General features: G+C 32.5%; 1 protein-coding gene across 3 annotated transcripts; it reads left to right on the top strand.

The window, feature by feature from the left end:
* The first annotated feature begins 7185 nt into the window (after nt 1–7185).
* On the top strand, nt 7186–14859 carry LOC122292469 (hydroxymethylglutaryl-CoA lyase, mitochondrial). 3 transcript variants are annotated; one of them, XM_043100847.1, is made up of 9 exons: nt 7186–7411; nt 8315–8538; nt 8982–9189; nt 9405–9584; nt 11379–11459; nt 11545–11708; nt 12392–12528; nt 14013–14128; nt 14338–14859. In XM_043100847.1, the coding sequence occupies exons 2-9, from the start codon at nt 8372–8374 to the stop codon at nt 14581–14583; spliced, it is 1299 nt and encodes a 432-aa protein (XP_042956781.1). In that variant the 5' UTR covers nt 7186–7411; nt 8315–8371; the 3' UTR covers nt 14584–14859. The 3 variants fall into 3 exon arrangements, with proteins under 3 accessions (XP_042956781.1, XP_042956782.1, XP_042956780.1); XM_043100848.1 differs by lacking the exon at nt 7186–7411 and adding an exon at nt 7580–7600; XM_043100846.1 differs by lacking the exon at nt 7186–7411 and adding an exon at nt 7671–7938.
* The last annotated feature ends 6933 nt before the right edge of the window (nt 14860–21792 follow it).

Genomic DNA, 21792 nt, shown 5'->3' with positions numbered 1-21792 from the left:
TGGCCCATGGTGGGCTAGGTGGTGCACGGTGGTCAAGTTGGTCCATGGTCAGGTGGTGCGGTCATGGTTTGCTAGGTGGTGAGCCATGGTGGTGCGCGGCATGGCTGGCTGATGGTGAGCCAGGGTGGTGCGGCATGGCTAGCTGATGGTGAGCCAGGGTGGTGCGGCATGGCTAGCTGATGGTGAACCATGGTGGTGCACAGCATGGTGGGCATGACTTGTTGAAGGTGAGTCATGGTGGTGCACGGCATGATGGGCATGGCTTGCTGAAGGTAAGTCATGATGGTGCACGGCATGATGGGCATGACTTGCTGAAGGTAAGCCATGATGGTGCACGGTATGGCCCAGGCTGGTGGCCTGGGCGCTGAGTCTGCAAGGCATGGGTTGGGGCCATGCGTTGGATGGCATGCCTAATGGGCATGCCACTGACCTGCTCCGCAAGGCATGGGCTGGAGCCATGCGCTGGATGGCACGCCACCAGGCATGCCACTAACCTGCTCTGCAAGGCACGGGCTGGAGCCGTGCGCTGGATGGCGTACCTGTGGGGGCACACCACTGGCCTTGCTAGGTGGTGTGGGGGCACGCATGCATGCGCGCAGATGCACGCTCAAGGGCACGCGCAAGCCTGCACGCATAGTCTGCGCGCGGTCAGTAGCCTCCATGCTCGCCCGCTGCGTGTCATGGTTTGAGCCAAGGCATGCAAGCAGACTAGCCATGTGACTGTCCTGACCCTCTATGGGTCGTGCCGAGGTGTGGTCTCGGGCAAATCTCCTGGGCGTTGTGACAGACACGTGTCACTTCCGACGCTTTGTTTGGTGTTTTGTTTTTCCTTCATAGTTGAAGATGTGGATCTATAGCTTTTCAAATTATAATTTGTTATTTTTTCATGTATTTTTAATTTGTATAATGTTTCTTGTTTTAGAAAAAAAAAAAAAACACATTATCTCTTGAACTTTTATCTATAAAGTGTATCCTTTACTCCATTTTAGATGGAATATGTGATTTGTTAACTCTGTCTTGAACAGAGTTATGATGTCTCTCAGATTATGGGTCTATAGAGGTTTGTAGTATGGATTAGACCATGTCAGTTACGGTTATATACTAGGGAGCTATTATTGTTATAGTTGACTTGTAATATATGTTTCAGATTTAGTTGTAATGTTCGTTATTAATAAAGGCAGTATGTTTTTATCAAAAAATAAAGGGAAGCATGTTCGGAAAAAAAAAAAAAAAGAAGATGTAAAGTCAAGCCTTTTTGTGATTTGGGTGCAAAAAATGAAAGTTTTTTTCAGTAAGAATTTATGAATAAAACTAAAAGTATTTAGTTGTCCTTTTTATACCCCTTCTATAGACACATTCAGTCAGAGGTTTTTCACTAAACTCGAACACTGCTACATAAAAGCATGTTTAGACTTTAGAGAAATCGCGCGTTGAGGCAGTTAATGTTGAGGAAATGTTTAAAGCATGTATTTCATACTCCCTATTCGATGTTTTGTAGAATTCATCTTAAAAATATCTCTAGGTGATCGTAATAAGTGGGTCCAAAATAATGAGGAGACACCCAAAAAATATTTTTCATTTTAAAAGGCAAAAAATTGAAAGAAAAATAGGTTCATCGTAAAAAAAACTTTAGAAGAAAAGCACTTGCTGAGATTTTATAAAAATAAATTTACAAACTAGTATAAAGTCACATAATACATTAAATCTATTTTAGAAGAGAAGAGTTATAATGACAAAGAAAAAATATTTTTTTTTATTCGTACTAGATGTCCAAGAATAATATCTTGACTAATTTTAAAGGTGCACGTGTTCTTAGTAATGAATTTTTTGTAAGTACATTTCGGATAATTCAAGGAGAAAACCTCTCAATTCAATAACTGTTAGAGATTGTTTGTACTCAATAAAATTTGAACCTTAAATCTAAGAGAGCATATCTCCAAATCCAAAACCTTTACTACTTGAATCCGGGTTAACAAAGAAAATAACGTTAATGTCAAAGACAACAAGAATCCAGATAAAAAGCTTTAATTCCCCCCCCCCCAAAAAACTATGTGGATAAAAGGAGATCACATACTACTTTAAAATAGAGAAATTTTAGAACGATCAAAATTCACAAAACAAAATCCCTTAATCTACATAAATAAAGCACATCCACATATTCAATTAGAGACAGAGGAGTCAGAAAATTTAAAGTTTTTTTAATTGAAATGTCAATATATAATAGTGTCCCCTGCTCTCCACAGGAATTAGAAATATTAAATTTTGAAAATAAGTTACTATGCCGTTCAATCCTTACCGTTCCATTTGACCGTTCAATGAATTTTTTAATTTAATGATTAAGTAAATAATTTTTGATATATTGATGTATTTTTTATATTTTTTAAAAAATATTTGTAAATAATAAAAAATATAAATAAAAAAATTGGATAAAAAAAAAACGCTACTGTAGCTTTACTCAAAATTTTGTTCCCAAAATGAAATTGGCAGGGCAAAGACGTGTACAATTACATTAACCGACAAAATAACCGGTTCGCTACATTTTTGGAATCTATTTATTTATGTGAAGGGCTGATCTCAATGTTGTAGAGCCACAGATTCTTTGATTTGCAAGTGGGATGTAGTGACCAAGAATTTCCAGCAGCCCATTAAAATACAGCCACGTGGAGGGCTTAACAGCGACATGTTTGGAAACATGCGTGTCTGTCTATTTGTGCTTTCTGTCAATGAAGACTTGTGTCATTTGTGGCGGAAACTCACCCACCTACCTCCTCTCATTTTTTTTTTTTTAAATTTATATATATTTTATAAACAAAGAATAAAAAAAAATGAAATAAATGGAAAGTGAAGGTAGCTAACAGCTCGTTGGTGCGATTCTAAGATGAGCTGATGAGGCAGCGAGAGAATAGCAACCATTATGATGATTGATGCGACAGTCCAAAAAGTTTCCCCAAAATATTGTTTTGTCAATTTTATTTATAAGAGCATCATGCTGATTAAATTGTCTTTAAAATTTAGTTAATATTACAATTTTTTTTATATTTATCTATTTTATTTAAATTTAATTTTTATATTTAGATTGACCATTCATTCTCTATATAATAAAAAAATATTATTAAATTAATTTTCTTTTTAAAATTTATAATTCTACCAATTTAATATTATTAATGATTATATTATAATTAAATTAATATTAAAAAATCATATTTTCAAAAGTCATTTAATTCTCAAAATCATATTTTATATTATAATTAAATTAATAAATTATATTATAATGATGAAAAAGTAATATTTTAATCTTTGATGAATGGATGACGGATGTAGTCTTCCATATTTAACTAACTACTTTAGCAAAAATATAAAACGTTTTAGATTTGTCGAATCCAATGTAGGTCTTTTTTATATAAATAATTTAAATTTTGGCCAACATTTTCATTTGGGCAAGCCAATGAAGATGCTCTAAAGGGTGTTAGTGTGCTCTCCAATTTTGACAGCTGAATGGGCCTATTTGTATAAATTTTATTTTATTTTATTTTAATATTTTTTTAAAAAATATATCAAGACACCAAAAGTTATTTCCATAATTATTATGTAAAAAAAAAAATTTAAATATATGAATGCTCAAAATGAGATGGCAAACTCATAAGCATTTTCCTTAAATAAAACCATAGTAAGAAAGGATGCATTATTATAGGTTGTAACAAGTAAATAATTGAAAAATTAAGGCTAAGTTTAGATGTTGAGATGACTTGAATTTAATTGTGAATAATAGTATTTTATGGATTTTCTTAAGATGAATTTAGTTTTTTTAGACTGAAATAAGTTTAACTTTTTTATGTAAAATTAAAAAAGTAGTGAGTCATATCAATCATTGATTTGAGATGAGTTGAACCAAACACGAGCCAAGAGTCTATTTAGAATACAACTATTTTAATGTATTCTCAGATATTCTCAAGTTTAGCCTTTTTTTTTTTTAAATCTAATAAAATATTTTAAGTCAAACTATTTTACTACTAGTTACAAACTATCTCACTATTATTCATAAATATTATGAAATATTATTAGTAACCAAACAAGACCTCATTCTCTTCATCCTTAGCAATATGTGTAAAAAAAATTTAATTTTATAAGAAAATGATAACATGGTGACCGAGATGAGGAATCAAACAACTAACTTGAGGCTTCAAGAGAGATGGCATGGTTGTGGCAAATGGGACTCACATGCCCAGGGAAATGGGAAGGGTGATGGGTCAAAATAGGGAGATCAATGGTTAGGAACATCAAACATGGGAGGTGAATCGCTTCTTCGAAAATCATGTATCTCACTTAGAATGGTTATTGGACAAGGAAGGGAGTGACGACTTACCCGTAACGTAGTTTGAAGTCGGAGGTTGATGTTATTTTTGGAAACTATGAGAACGAATTGGTGATTTCTGTAATAACTTACAAGGGTTTGTATGGAGATTGTCTATTTGAGATTTGTACAAATAATTTCTCTTAGAATATTATATTTAACTTTACATACCATTATTACATGTTACATGTTCAATCTATATATATGAAGGTAAATATGTTGTCACTTAATTTGGACTTAGAATTATAGAATTATATTGGTGAGACTCATTGTCAGTTGTTGCCCTAAACTTTTTCCAAACAATCCCATCCAACAAACTACGCAATTTTGGAGTTTGGACCATCATTACATGTTATACTAAAGAAAAACTTGAATTGCTAATTCTCTTTCTTCGTGACCAAATTACTATATAGAGAAATGTTTTGTATAGACAAACCTTACGCAATAAATGTTATGTATTGATACGGTTTAATATGATTTATTATATTGTAAAATTATTTTTAATATAAGGTAGATCTAACGAATTATATTAAATTATGTCAATGCGTTATGTAAACTTTCTTGTGTAATAAGATTTTTATATAGACTTAATGTTTCTATCTATTCTATTATAATAAATGACTATCTAATTATTACAATAACTTTTATTGTTTTTCTGTTAATTTTTCTTATTTTTCTGTTAAGTTCGTTACTTTCTTGTTTTAAAAATACAATTATCTTTTTCTACCCCTCTTTCATTCCTAATTTTCTCTCTCCTCTCTCACACTCTCTAATATCTGCTTCTCTACTTACCTCTCTCAAACTCACTATTTCATACGTTTTCTTAAAACACTCAAATCTTAATCTAAGTATAAATATTTAGATCTCAATCAATTTCTCATATATATATATATATATATGTTATATAGTCCTATTGTTTTTGTCATGCTATATTCCATATTCGCGTGCATAATTTCTTTTGAGAGATATATTCTTTTTAGAGAAGATAAAAATAAACTATTATTTATTAGTGAGATTTATTTTTTTTATAAAAATTTTATATAAAATTCATTTATTTAAGACTTGTTACTCTTATTTTTTATACTCACACGAAAAACATGCATGATTAATGAATAACCAATCGCTATATATATGGAGGACGTTCAACTTTCACTTTGTTAATAAGTCGGCCCTGTGTATATTGTTCAATGGATTATACACGTGGCATAATTGAGACCATGAGATTGATTTTTATTTCTTTTTGCTGTTCCATTTATTCATCCCCATTAATTCTGGAGATGAGGTGGATGCCAACCCCATACTTTGCCATCTCCAGAATTGACCTAACACCTTTTTCGAACTACTACGCGTGCAAATTAAGATGCCTACCCCTAGCTATAACATCAAAGTAAGCAACCTAATTCATTTTCACATCTATACCTATATTTTATTTTAGGATTTGAAATGGAAAATGATAAAAAGAAATGCTATACTCATAAAAATAAAATATCATATAAATAAATTCATAAATTGATATATTTTTATATAATATAGTAGATTTATTTTATATTAAAATTAATTTTATAATATCATGTATTACATCAGGCTACTAAATTTATTTTTATAAATTTTTTTTAGCTAAAATATTTCTCAAATGAAAAATATACAATATTTTTCATAACACTTTACATAATTATGTTTAAAAAATAAATTGTACTTTTATAAAACATTTTATAAAAAAAAGAAAAGATATTTACAATCGTGAATTATATAATTACTGTGTAATCGTTTTGAAAACATGAATAAAATATGAGACTCATATGAAAAATAATTAATTTTTTAATAAAAAATCTCATTTTTTTTTAAAACGACTTCGCGATATTTACACACTTTAAATTATATATAAAATTACTCAATTCTAAATTTCATTATCAATCAAAGACTTGATTTTCAGAGTCATGTTTATTTGTCAAAAAGGAGCTAGCTGGCTGGGTAAGCTGAATTGATGTTCAAGACTTTCAAAAAGGGAAGCCTATATATGTGCTTGATATTTCAATGCTCAAGAAGTAGAGTACTTGGATTAATGCCTCATAATATTAATTAAAAGTCTATACCATAAAGTAGTAGGTCATCAGGTGAAAATTAAACACAGCTAAGCAATTGCTGAGGCTGAGTAATTTCACTTGATTCCAATATTTCTTTTCTGGATTCCACCAATATTCTTTTTCTATAAAAAAATAATAATTTAAAAAGCTAAATGAAAATTAAAAAAATTATTGTCGATATATAAATATATATGTAAAATTACTAGTGATTGAAATAGATTAAAATTTTATGGATCGAACTGTTGAAGAGAAAAAGATTTAGAGAAAGTGTTTTTCAATATTTTAAAAAAATTATATAAAAAATTTATTTTATATGTTTAATTATTATTATAAATGCCCATAAACAAAATTATAGTAAATATTTTCCACTTTGTCATGAATTAAAGGAAAACAATAAAAAGAAAAAAAAAAGTGGTCTAGAAAAAATTGTAAATTATTATTATTTTTTGATAATAAACAAATTGTAAATTAGAGATAGAGCAATTGAGAGAAAAAATATTAAAAAGAAAAAAAATAAATAAAGAGGTACAGAAGGAACGGTCGAAGACTCGAACAGTGGACAAGCATCCAACTGAAAACTACCCACCTACCTTCTTCGGATCTTCCTCCTCCCCTCTCTTTTTCTTTCTCTCTCTCTAGAGAATAAAACCTTCCAACAGGAAATAAATGACCACAAAAATTAAGAGAGAAAATAAAAAGAAAAAGAAAAAGAAAAAGAAAAATAAAAGAAAGAGAACAGTTGTAAGTTTTAACATCTTCCACCAAACAAACAGAGCTTTGGTTTCAAACAAGCTCCGTCACGTTTCCTTCACCTTCTCTTCCCCCTTCCTTCTTTTTCGTCTAACCTCACCTAAACCAATTTCTCCCTTTATTTAGAGTTTAAAAAAAAAATTAAAAAAAAAATCCCAAGTTATAAACCCCAAATTTTAATATTTTAGGAGGGTTCTCTACCTAACCTGAAATCTTGATTTTTCAGGTCCGTCTCTCTTCTCTCTTTGGTTTCTCCGATTCTTGTTATCCTATTTTTGGTTTCCCGGAAAGTGGTGGACTTTAAAAGTTAAGAAAGGAATCTTCATTTTGGGAGTTGGTTTTCCTTCTGAGATTTGGATATTTTGGGTTATTTTGTTTTGCTCTGTTTTCTTCGCAACCGGGCAGAGGGGTTTGGGTAGTCTCGTTCGAATATCTGAATTGTAATTGAATTATTTGAATGCCATTCTTTTGGAGCTCACTTTTTGCTGCTCGTTGTTGCGCTTTTGATTGGATTTTGTGTCGATATCTTGCTTTCGGGAGAGAGACAATTTTTTTGGCTTCTTTTTATTTCACGCAAATGGCAAATTATGCTAGCCTACTCTTGATTTTCTATAATTTCTCGTTTAACTCAATGTCCATGAAAGCTACTTGAATTATGTTTCTCTTTCCTTGTTTCTGTGGCATTTTGAAGCTTTGCAGTTTGCAGCACCCATCTACAATATATGGCTTTTAGCATGTGCTATGTTTGACGTGGTTCGTTACCATTCATTTTCAGCCAGTACCTTCTGCTTATGCATTAACCAAAAACTTGTATCCTTGGATTTCTGATACTGTTAGGAGAACTTATATGTAGAAATTTGTGGTAATGCATTATCAATCTCACGCTAGACGATTGAAATTAAAAATGGCCTTTTGCTATAAGAGGTCACTGATGGTCCCCTGATTTGATGTATCTTCTTTTACTTCTCTTCTTTCTGTGGAAACTTGAGAGTAATGCTCCTAATTGGTTTCACTAGCATGTTCAGATGTTAAATAATTTTGAATGATCTTTGTCGAGTTGAGTGATCTTTTGTGGTCTGCTGTTGATCTATGCTAACCAGCGAAGGACTTATTTAAAATTTCCTTGCAGGGCACTTACTTGTGGTGTGCATTAATTCCAGTTTCTCTTTCTTCTTCTACTTCAACCATGTCGAGTTTGGAGGAACCACTTGGTCTTGACAAGTTGCCAAGTATGAGTACTATCGATATGATTCAGAGGTTCTCTTCAGGTGCTTGCCGGCCAAGAGTAGATGATATGGGAATGGGGAACTGCTTTATTGAAGGAAGGAGTTGCAGCTCATCCAACAGTTGCACGTAAGTAACATTTCATATATTTGTATTTTGTCTTTGCAATCCTTAAACTGTCTTCATTGCAATAGTAACATCCAACAAAGTGCCCTGTTCTTATTCACTTCTTTTCTTTTGTGTGTGTGTGTGTAAAAGAAGTGGCCGCTACAACAGCCTACTTCTTTCTAGTTGATCTCTTCGGCCAACAACTTAAATGTGCTGTATAATATTTAAGAGCGAAAGCAAGAGATCATTGAACTTTTGTATCTATATATGGAGCAGAATAACAGTTTCATTCAATGATTTTTAGGGCTAACAGTTGTAACTCTGACATTTCTTTCTGTTGTTTTACCTCCATTGCATAGTTATAATTGTCTGATATATCCGCCAGCTAGTTTATCAACTTAATAAGACTTAAGTTAGCTTAATGTGCTACTTTTAAGCTCTTCTAAACCTCTATCTACTTGCAGTGAAGATTATCAAGAGTATTCGAAGGAAGCATTCCCGTGGAAAAGGCATACAAGAGACATGTCCCAAGGTGATTTTCTTAGTAGAAGGTCTTTGAGCTTAGGCCGAAACACCATGGTATTTGGAAAGGTTTGTGATACACGGTACGTTCCAGACCATCAATACAACTCCAATTGCAATGGCCACGGCATACGGGAGATGCCAAATAAGGTGATTTCATGTGTAATAATCTCTTGTTGAAGATAGCTGTCTCTGATCTGTCATCACATGTAGAATGCTTTAACAATCTCTTGTTGAAAGATTTAGGATTCTCTTTATTGAGAAGAAAAGTTTAAAGTTTTGTCATGGCAACATTTTTTAGTCTTCTCCTTTCACATTTCTTTTAGTTCACATGTTCATTTAATGATGCTTATTGGTTAATGCAGTATTTGAAAGGTATACCAAAGTTTGTAAAGATAGTAGAAGTTGGTCCAAGAGATGGATTACAGAACGAGAAGAATATCGTCCCTACCTCTGTAAAGGTTGAATTGATCCATAGGCTAGTATCTTCTGGATTGTCAGTGGTTGAGGCTACAAGTTTTGTGTCACCTAAATGGGTTCCTCAGGTAACATGGTTTGCTATGTTAAGTTGACCCTGTAACTTTAGTTATATCTTGTTGTAGTTTCATTCTTGTCAGGCCACTTAATTGGCACCAAAATTCGTAAATCTTTCATCGTTGATATCCTTGCTAAAAATTCTATTTTTGAAGGTCAGCAAGTGAACTCTGAATAATTGTGATGAGTTTGACCACTCATAATGTTTCTCTTCTGAAACTCATGGAGGGATGTATAGTTGCGTAGACCATATGGGTTATTTATGTTTTTGCTAGGTGATCAAGGAGTTTTATTGATGGGTTATATAGCTGCGTTGACCACTTATTATTGTTTTTGTTGCTGTTGTTGTCATAAATATTATTTCAATATTAAGTGTCAAAGGGAAAGTCTCTCTTAAGAGACTTTTTCCCTTTGTGGATTTGACAATAAATCTAGAAGCGACCATGCATTGGGATTAGAAATGAAAAGGAATAAGGAAAGGAAATTAGTAAATATTAGACTTTAGCTTTTGGCAACGTCTACTTATTAAAAACAAGATGCTTTTTGCAACATTCTGTAACTGCTGATGGTGCAAGTTGGAGAAATAAAACAAGCTTAAAACTATCCTGAACACTGGTACCCAGTCAATCTGGGGTCAGCATGGGAGCTGTGACATCCTTTTCTGGCTGAGACAAAGTATTGATTTTGGGTTGCTATTTTTTTTTTGGAAGTTTTATGATATCAGTAACCATTTATTTTAGTTTTAGTTTTGGGAGTCAAAGGTATTTGGTAGAGTTTTGAGAAGCTCATACTCTATCTTTACTTGCGTGAACTTTCAAGTGAATAAATTTTATGCTGATTTAGTTTTGCAATAACTATGTTCCTTAAGGTTGTATGGTACAGCTAGTGTGAAGCATATGGGAGACAGTTGAAGATTACTCTGGCTACATTCTATTTTAATGAAGTAGGAACATTAAGATAAACAAAAGATACTGATAATGGATAATGAGGGGAATTGCCACACTCCTCATCATGCCAGAACTGAATGCAAGAAGCATCAACTGTCTACACTTGGCGAAGCCTGAAAATATTTCTGCCATGCTCTTGATGAATTCTGAAAGTAGATCCCATCCACACTTAATTCCTTTACACAAGCTTTATCCCTCTCTACTTTCATCTCAGAGATTAGCATTTCTTGTCTCTGCTCAATAAGTCATCTTCTCGGGGAGAATTTTCCCGTTGCTTTCCATTGGAGAGTAAGGATGTAAAATGAAAGGAGAAGTATATATCCCTTTTCACTGGCTGTATTTCCAAGAGCACTCTGTATTAGTTACCTTAAATTGCTTTGATTGTTATGATTTGATTGGTTCTGAAAAATATTTGGCTGTTTTAGAGTGACACATGAATGCTACAAAATTATTAGCAAAACCGTTGCTTAGGGCTTGATATATGCTATCTTGGTGTGTTCCTTCAGATTTTTTTATTGTATTCCAGAATTTTGATCAGGCACAATGATTGATCCTTGTGGTTTGTGAACCATTACACATTCTTTTATAGAATGCTTATAAATTTTTGGTGTTTAATTTTTTGTCAAGCATCTTCGATATGTAATGGATTTTTAGTTACTATTGTTTCTAACACATATATTACATCAATAGCACAAAGGTCTACTCTCTCTCTCTCTCTCTCTCTCTCTCTCTCTCTCTCTCTCTCTCTCTTTGTGGTTACATTGGTTGCATAGTGGTTTTACAATTGAATATAATAAACTTACTCCTCTTGTAACTCACGTTATTATATTCTTATATAATATTTCATCACCTTTCCAGCTGGCAGATGCGAAGGATGTAATGCGAGGAGTTTGTAATTTGGAGGGTGCTAGATTGCCTGTTCTGACACCTAACTTAAAAGTGGGTAATCTGGTAAAACACAGTTTAAAGATTGTCATAATATTTTGATTGTATTTATTAGAACTAACTCATTTACTTCTTCCAGGGCTTTGAAGCAGCTGTTGCCGCTGGTGCTAAGGAGATAGCAGTCTTTGCATCAGCTTCTGAGTCATTTTCAAAGTCAAACATCAATTGTACCATTGAAGAGAGTCTTGCTCGTTACCGTGCTGTTACTCGTGCTGCTAAAAAGCTCTCAATTCCTGTTCGAGGGTATGTCTTATTTTCTATTTACATTGTATCTCTCTGTGTGTGTCGTGTTAAATATTGTTCACCTATTGCTTCCACATCTTCCAGCACATAAGCCACAAATAGCTTGAGTTGGTTATTTTTATTGCCAATGTATTTTGGAAAAATGGCATCTCATCCCATAAATAAATGGCAATAAGGGTGCTTGAGTTGTGCTTGGTAATCAAAAAGGTCTTTTATTTATCTATAATGATGTCTGCTGCAAGGAGTTCAATTACATGCTCTGCAGTTTCACCATGTACTTGAGCCCGCTCTTTTTGGCTTTTCTCAATATATGATATTATTTATAAAAAAATAGTTTTCTTCAGTGTCAGCTACTCTATTAAAACACGTGTTTCTGTTTTATGAGCAATCTCCAATCGAGGAGATATTATTGTAGGAACTTTATTTTTCATTAGATCCTCAATTGTCATGTCCACTTGCTCTTTTGTTGTAATTTGCATTCTTTTATAGCTGGGTCTTTAGTAAGTAAATTGTGACATCAAATGTGTATTTAGCATTGGGAATTTCATATATCGTTAGATGTTGACATCATTATTCTTTTACATGGATTTCATGTGTTAAATGCTTCTATTGAAAATAAATGGTATGCATTATGATCCTTTAAACAGCTCTAAGATGAATGAGTTGGAATTGAACTTTGATAGGTATGTATCGTGTGTAGTTGGCTGTCCAGTGGAAGGAGAAATTCCTCCTTCAAGAGTGGCATATGTTGCAAAGAAACTGCATGACATGGGTTGCTTTGAGATTTCCCTGGGTGACACCATTGGAGTTGCTACACCAGGTAAATGTTTTGATGGACTTTTGTTCTAATCAGAAGTCTTTGGTTCTACTTGAACTGATAACTGAGTTGGATTACTCCTTGTGACTTGCTACCATTGGACAAAAACCTTTTCTTCGCCCAGACTTGTCTATTAACAAGAATCTGATACTTTTATTTCCTTGTCAAAATTCCGTTTATCCCATATGTCCCATATTTTGGGCTTATTTATAATCATATTGTTTGTATTTTTCTCTTTTAGTAAAGAATATTTTTTTATTATTATTTTTTTATAAGTTGGCCATTAGTGGATTACATCTCATACTCTGTTTCAATGAAGATTTCTAATACTTTTAGGCTAATATTTTGTGTGAAGTTTGTGCCATCTGGTTGTTCATGGTTGATGGTTCCTGAGATTGATGGTCAAATGACCCTAAATACCATCAATCTCAGGATGGGCCGATTCCATCCTAAATACCCTAAATGACCCTAAATATAAGTGGTGGTTGGCTTGCACATTATGGGCCCATTCGATATGCTGAAACACCATGATAGTATCTTCGAATCTTATGTGACCGAAGCATTGCATGTAATTCCAACACAACCCCCCCCCCCCCCCCCCCCCCCCCCCCCCCCCCAAACAGAACAAAAAAAAAAAAAAAATTACATTAACAAGGAAAGGAAAAAAATTATGGTTTTGGATCCATTGCAGACTATATAGAACTGCCTTATCCTTACTTGTTTACTCTTCATGCCTTGCCAATTTTTCGTAGTGAAAAGATTTTGAGATCACTTGAAGTTTCATCTAAGTTGATAACTCTTGTAGTTAGAGATTATTGAATTTTTAGAACTTTCCAAAAGGGATTTGTTCTGTATAGCTAGTGAGCTTAACCATGCTTGAGAACTCTTCCAAATTCCTACCTATAGATTGCAAGTCAGTTTGTATTTTTAACAACTATCCGTAGGCTCCTGCATGCTTGTCAGTTCAAATGTAGAAATGGCAACAATGGAAGGTTCTATACATTAGCTGATGTTACTTTACATGGAATTATTTTCTTCTTTTAAAATTCCGTCTTCTTTCATTGGAGTTTAAGTTTCCACTTATTGTGAAAAATCACTGTTCGTTCTTTCTTCTTCTGTTTATACATCAGTTCAAGATCTGATATGGCATTATCTCTCTTGTTTTCCCACCCCACGCCAAAGTTAGTAACATTATGTTTGCTCTTTAACCTTATTATTGCTGTTTTTCAATGCTTTCATGGTGTGCTAATAAGAGATGTTTAGTGTAGCATTGTTGCACTGTGGAGTGAACTTGCTCTCCCTTGGCCCATAATGTTATTAGTTAATGTCCATGGACAGTACTGTTTTGCTTTCTTTTCTTCCTTTTTTTTTTTTCAGTGCTTATTTCTTCATATTTTTTTATTGTGGACTATGTAATATGTTTCCTTTGGCTCTGTACTTATCTACTGTTAATTTCGTTTGATCTGTTTTTTTTTTTTTTGGGATAGGGGCTGTTGTTCCTATGCTTGAAGCTGTAATGGCTGTTGTTCCTGGTGAAAAGCTTGCCGTTCACTTCCATGACACTTATGGACAATCTCTTCCAAACATTCTTATATCCCTCCAAGTAAGCCATCAAACAAGGGGAACCTAAGCATTCTTGATATTCATACTGTAATGGCGAATCCTTGTTTTAACTGATGAGTAAAATCGACAAGGCAGTTCACTTAGGATTCCAGCTGCTATTTTTGTTCTTGAAACCTGGACAATTTTCTTGCTTTTGCAAATCTTATAATTTCTCCAATAAGCGTACTATTTTTTTCTTTTGCTCTACAGATGGGAATTAGCACAGTGGATTCCTCTGTGGCTGGTTTAGGTGGGTGCCCATATGCTAAGGGAGCTTCAGGGAACGTTGCCACTGAGGATGTTGTGTACATGCTTAATGGTCTTGGTGTGAAAACAAATGTGGATTTGGCAAAGCTTATGCTGGCTGGGGATTTCATCAGCAAACATTTGGGTCGCCCGTCTGGTTCGAAGACTGCCATTGCACTGAACCGAGTGACAGATGCCTCTAAAATATAAGAAATTGCAGGTAGATAAATATGTTTATATTTATATATTTGAAGCAAGGTCGAGAAGGAGATCTCAGGCTTACATGGCATGACTACTTTCTGTATACTGCCCCATAATAATAAAAACAAACATATATATTCTGGGGGTAAAGAATCATTGTTGTCCAAATCTGCCAATCACATGCAGAATTTGCCAATTTTAGTAAATAGGTAGCTTACCATATTTAGTTACTATTTTTCCGAAGGATTTGAATCCAAGCAATATGATCAGGTATTTACCACACAACTCACCCTCTTTTTGTTGTTAATGGAAAATCAATGGTGGAGAATGAATCGTGTCAGATGTGAGAAGGCTTTAGAAGATACATGAACTCGAAAATGTTTGGAATGAAATCCTTGAACAAACTGGTATAACTGGACAAACGTAGATGTCAAACTAAGCCTGAGTCCCAGCTCTTTGTACTTCTATTTACACACCATATTTAATCACCGTCAAATTCAATGCAGTTAAAAGAATTTCGAAGCATAGATAACCCCTAGGGGTTGGCTCAAGAAGTAAAGGACTTGGACTTGGGGGTATGCTTTGCCTAGGTCTAAGGTTTAAATCCAATGCAAGCAATTTTTAGGGGCTATCGGATTAGGAGATTTTCTCTTTAAATTATCTAATATGTACTTGCGGAAAACTTCTTATAGAGGGTTTGTGCACCATCAGAATTAGTTGGGACGTTGTTTTTGGACATCCAGTACAATAAAAAAAATAAAAATTAAAGCATAGATATTTTTTTATGCGGACCACAGATATTTTCTAGCAAAAAGTATGATTTTAGTCGCTGTTTTTTCCTTTAAATCTTGAAGACTCCTAATAGTAATAACCTATCAGATTGGTCCTTGAAATCTATCTCAGAAACAATAATATCAAGTAATTTTTGTAAGCCAAGAACTACTCCTTGGAGTGGACTCAACAAGCCACATTATTACATGGGACCAATAAGAAGGAAGGTCTTTTTAAAATGTGTCTACAATTATTTCGAAAACATACCCTAAACATGAAATTAACATGCAAGATCATGAGTAGGGTAAAAATGGCTCTCAATGGTGTCACAATTCAAGAAAGTAGTTGAGATCCCAATGATGGCAGAGCAACGTGACTTTGACTAGAGCCAAAAGGAAAACAAAAGGGCAAAAATAAAAGGCTCAGAGGGAGATAACACTTGCGTTTTCTTTGCTTGCTCAACAATTTGTGTTCTTTTCCTTAATAATAGCCTAATGTACAAGAACTACTCCTTGTCTGAAACCTTTTTGCTCGTTGGCAGTCAAAGCTATGTAGCAGTACTTGAAAACTTTTTCTTTGCTGAGCTCCATGCATCCTCAAATTCTGAGAGAGAATGGTGGGTGCAACTCATCATCAAAAAGCTTGGCTCTCCTTTTCATTATGTCATGTAAAGGGATGGCCTAACTCTCTCTCACAGCCTAAAGTCTCTATATGCATACATGCCGTGCAACATGTTCGGCAAGTAGAGAACAGGATTACAAGGGTGATTGCTTATACTTCAAACACACATGCAAAGGCAACAAGTCATGTAGGAACATGCTGATGAGCATCATATTCATGAGTTTTGAGTGGTAATTATGTAGCCAATGTAAAGCACATGCATTCCCGGGAACCAAACAGATTATTTACTTTATCATACTTGGCACATTTTAATTTTACTTCTGTTGAACCACGTCGTTCATTTCTTTGTTAGATAACAATAAATATAAGTATATAAGTTTAAAATGATTGAAAATGTCATATCATTTAAATATTAAACAATTTAGAATTTTAGATGTATGTGACACTTCAATCCCCTTCTTTTATCTACAATACTTCAATCTTAGCTTTGATTTGGCAATAAAATGTCATACTTTTAAGGTAAGTTACATGTTGATTTGGGAATGACAATATTAGCTTTGATTCAACAAAAAGTTCACTCAAATTTAACTTACCAAAACAATTTATTGCATGTAAAATCATTTTTGTAAGACTCGTGTATACGACAAAAATTCTCCAACTTACATATGTTACTATGATTACGTTTAAATAGAAATAGAATATGTCAAGTTTTGGTCTTCCTCTCTTCGCTATTTTTTTTAGAAATCGATACAAAATAAGGACATGCAAGGTTGTGGTTTTAGGGGTGGCATTCACAAGTTCTATTCGTCTCGTGTCTTGTTATGAATATTTAATTATATGGATCAACTTGAATATGATACATTTAATTAAATAATGGATGAAACAACATGGTTTGCATGATCCGTTTAATAATCAACTAAAATTAGGTTAACATGACACGATCCGTTTTGACCCATTTCATAAACATTTTCGGTTGACCCATATAGCTAATTTGTGCCGATTGACATAATTTTATATGAATATTAATATCTAGAACTTTAATATCTTCAAAAAATAAGACTACATACTGACAATAAATGCTAATATTTTTGAGATATTAACCTATAATAATTCTAATATTACAGTCCCAACAATAATAAATATATGGATCATGTAATTGTAACATTCAAATAAAATGTAAACGGGCTATACGGATTGATTGTAAGTTAAGCTAATTGAACCGTTATTGATCCGCTTTATTAATCGTGTCTTATCGGATTGACTCATTTGATCCAAACATATTTATTTAAACTCAAGCTTGCTTATTTCATATCATTTTCGTGTCAGGTTCATAGATCATATCACATATTGTCACTCTCAAGTAAAATGACTTATAATTGCATTAAGGAAACTAGAATATCATTGAAAAGGAAATAAGCTTTTATTTTGATCTCTTCCAAAACCGTGAATGAGATTATTTTTTCGCAAAACACATTTAAGTCGAATGACCTTTATCAATTATAAATTAATATAAAACCGTTTTGGTTGATCTTATTGACTCGAAAACCAAATCAAAACATTAGCCTTACTCTTTATTACGTACCTTATAATTAGCCTTAAAACTCTCCCATTTTTGTAATTTAATGCTCTAATAAAATAGTTATAAAAAAAAAAAGAGAAATGATATTTACAGTCGCGGAGTACGCAAGTGCCACGCAATCTCTTAAAAAAATGAGTAAATACATGATCTACATAAAAAAAACTAATTTTTAATAATAGATTATACTTTTTTTCAAAACAATTACGTAGTGCTTTCACACTCTATTATATATATATATATATATATTTATATATATGTAGCATTACTCAAGAAACTAATACCCTCATTTGTTACTTATTCCTTCTCTTTTAATGTTATATTAATGCCCTAGCAACAAGTAACTAAACAGATATGATCAGTACTACTACATTTGGCCATTTCCATTTTTGTGCAAGTGTCAAGAAAATGCAGCTCTAGATTGATTATCTTCTACACCATTGTTGCACTACTTAACCTTTTATGGTGGGACTTCCTTTGTCATTTCTTAACACTCGTAATAAATTTACACTTTGGTACTGAGCCTAAAACCCTAACAGGGTAGATATAATGATTTGTGCAGTCAGCAAATACAATCAGCGTGCAGTCGTTTTGAAAAAAATGAATTAATATGAGACCTATATGAAAAAAAAATTATTTTTTAAATTTTTTTTTATTCATTCTGTACAGCCATGAAAAAAAAAAATTTATATTTTTTTTTATTTATTCCGTACAATCGACTGCATACTGACTGTATTTATCGACTGTGTCTAACAAAGCCTTTAATTTATTTGGTGCAAATTTTAGGAAAGCTGGCTGGCCAATGATATTTTCTTGAATTTTCTTGGATTACTTGGAAAAAGTAATCCAAGAATGCAGCAAGGGACTTGAAATGGTTTGATACTTTTAGATAATTTTTATTTAGGCATTTTCTGATGTGATTCTTATTTCGAGCTGAGTTTCTAACTTTACAACTGGCAGTAGTTTACACTTTACTCCTCCGATCTGCGATGCTCAGTGATTGCAGATCTACATGGCTTTGGCGTTCCAAGGACTGTAAAAACTAAAAACCAAGCAGTCGTATTAATTCAAGAATATTGATAGTCTTGTTATCTTCTTTCACTCTTTTAATTATTCTATACTGTATTTACATTTTTTATTATTTTTATTATTTTTAAGTATTTTTTTTTAACATTCTTAATTATAAAGAAAAAAATTAAAAAAAAAAATACAATTTTAATAATAATCACTTTTTTAATTATTAAATAAAAAAATTAAAAAATAATAAAGAGTAATAAGTTTTAATCAACCTATCATTATCCTTAATTCAGAAATCTGATGAAGAAAGAGTACGAGTATTTAAGGTTTCTGGGTCCCCTATGTATAGGTGCTAAAACGAACTATCCATGGCCCTTTTTTTTTTTCAGCAACTATCCATGGCTTTCATTTCATGTATTGGGAGGATTTTCTTTTCCTTGTCATTATTCAAAGTGAGAGAGGACAACATCATTTGCTCTAACACACAAAAAACACCTGTGATCATGACCTCCTACTTGTTTGACCAAATTGATTTTGATTTACTTTGGATATTTTTAAGCAATTAATCTTGGAACTTTGGTTCTGTTTCTTTTTAACCTCCTTTCCTTTATCATAGTTTTGGAATGTTAATAGATAAAAAAATTCTATATATTATATTATCATTATAGTTTCATTCCATTAAATAAAATATGACATATTTATCACTATTGAATGATTATTTATTACATATTTCTTTATTATCATATAATGATAAATATGCTATATCTTAATAGGATAAAAATAAGATGAAAATAAAGTATATAGTATTACTCTTTTAGAATTGAGATCATCATTCCGTCCATTTCATGGAGATAAACATAATTTATTTTTTTAAATGATAGGGTTACTCTTGTCTAATAAATATGCATATATGTTTTATTTATGAATTTTGACATTTTAATTTTTAGGTTCTATATTATATATTTAATTAGTTTTTTTCGATCGGCATTAAACTTTGTTGGATTAGCAATAGGGAAGGAATTTTTATCCCTAGAGTTTTTGCCCGAACTCTAGATCTTATATATTGTGTGGCTAATGGCTATCCCTTTTCTACTTTAGGTTTTAGGAAATTCAGATCTACAGGCCAGGAAGCATCCTTCTATATTTTGCTTAAATGACAAGATGCCAACAACAAAAATAATACTCAATGGTCAATTGCCTTTCTCCGTTACCACAAATAATAATCATTTGGTAAACCATGTTTAAAATCAGTAATTTCTCTATTATTAGCGATGTTAAGTAGATATTAAACCTTACTCTATTATAAGATTTAGTGGATGCGAACTCATATACATACCAAAGAGTATATATGTATTTTCAACATGAATTTTCTTGTTTTCTTCTGTTTTGTTTTTAGGGTAGCTATATGCCTCTAATTGGTATATGTTGTCCTATCTACCTCTCGTTTCCGCTCTTAGCGGGGTGCCAATATCACCTCTGCCCTTGCCCCCGCCCTCGTCCTAAGTCGACTTTCCCTACCCTAACCCTATGGCGGATGTGCAGGCCGGGAGCACTAATCCTCTTCACTTAAAAAAGAAATTAACTGAAGAAGTGTTTACATATATAGAATTTATAAATTAAAATTCTGTTTGAATAATTTATAAATAATAATAAAATAATGTGAAATTTTTTAAAAAGACTTTATAAACATACCATAATATGATTGTTGTCATTGTGTACCAGATAGGCTTATCATCCATGCTCTTTGCAGAAACAGTAACAGTATACAAAGGAAAAATCCGGAAACAATTTATATCACCTGACCCAAGATTCATATCAGACACAGAGCCAGACCAGGCAAACCCTGTCTCTCTCTCTCTGTAGTTCATGAATGCAACGTCAGAAACAAGCATCATCCTAAAGTACTATAACAGAACATGAGCAGCTTTCTCTCTCTATTCATGTATAATAATAATAATAATAATAATAATAATAATGATACACTTATCTTTTTTTACCACTATTTTATTATTTATAGTGTATTTATTTTTTTATCATTTTTTTAAATATTTTTTTTAACATCCTTAGTTATTAAAAAATATTTTTAAAAATATATAATTTTAGTGATAGTCACTTGCTTAATTATTAAATAAAAAAATTTTAAAAATTAAAAAATTAAAAAAAGTGGTAAAAGAGTGGTAAAATAGTGGCAAACCTATTATTATTAAAAAAAAGAAAAATTCTTCTTGTCATCTTCACACTTCACACATCATATTAATTTTAATTTTTTTTTTATTTTTTCTTTAATAAATATGTAGTGTGCGGATGATAAATAAAATAATTTAATTAGTTTAATAAGAATATAATGAAATAAAAAATAACATTTTAATATATAAAGTGTGTGGTGTAGAATAATTTATAGCATTTCTTAAAAAAAAAAAAATAATGAAATCGGCGTCCAAGATTCCAAACACCCTCTGCAAAATATTTATTTTCATTCAGGCACCAAAACCAATGTGTATAGGCTCTCGCCCTTCATTGACAATCCTCATTTCATAGCTCAGATTCCAAGGTCATACCCATTGACAGTACAAACCATAACTCCAAAGAATACAGGCAAATTGAGGAAAAGAATAAGACCCAATTAAAACAAAACAAAAAAAAAAAAAAAAAAAAAAAAAAAAAAAAAAAAAAAAAAAAAAGCATCAGATCCTTTTTTTCTTTTTTCCCATCCCAAACAACGCTACTTCAGCTTCCTTTCATGACCTCTTTTAGTAGTGGCCTTTTCACATAGATTCAGACAGAAAGTTCTTTGTTTCTTTAGTTCCTAGGGGTTTGAGCTAGCTGGAAGTTTCCATGCACCATCTCTGGGTGATCTTGAGCGTGAAGCAGATCATCATGGGTCTTAGAAAAGAGTTAACATGCTTCTCTATTCTACTTCTGGTTTTGTTACTCCTACAAATTTCATCTTCTGTTGATGCGTCAGCCACATTCGGAACCTTCAAAACTGGGTCTGCCTCTAAGCTGAGAAATGAGAAATCCAAAGGTGCATTTGGAAGAGATAAAGATGATGATGGTGATCAAGCTCATGTATATGGCGATGAAAAGAGGAAAGTCTATACTGGCCCCAATCCTTTACATAATCGATAAGTAGATAAGAAAAAACTTAGATCTCTTCTTCACTGATCAATGCAATAAGATTTTTCTTAGTATATTTTCCCTTATTCGGCTCATTTTTATCTCTTCTTGATCTC

Source organism: Carya illinoinensis, chromosome 13 (genome assembly GCF_018687715.1).
Source record: "Carya illinoinensis cultivar Pawnee chromosome 13, C.illinoinensisPawnee_v1, whole genome shotgun sequence".
In the NCBI taxonomy this organism is placed as follows: domain Eukaryota; kingdom Viridiplantae; phylum Streptophyta; class Magnoliopsida; order Fagales; family Juglandaceae; genus Carya; species Carya illinoinensis.
Note: the sequence above shows the minus strand (reverse complement) of the source record. Positions and strands in the feature narration are given on the sequence as shown.

Excerpts from the sequence above, each read along its gene's own strand:
- LOC122292469 (XM_043100846.1), top strand. Across the intron at positions 9,585-11,378 it reads CACCTAAATGGGTTCCTCAG|CTGGCAGATGCGAAGGATGT; the intron begins GTAACATGGTTT and ends TCACCTTTCCAG. Across the intron at positions 14,129-14,337 it reads ACATTCTTATATCCCTCCAA|ATGGGAATTAGCACAGTGGA; the intron begins GTAAGCCATCAA and ends TTTGCTCTACAG.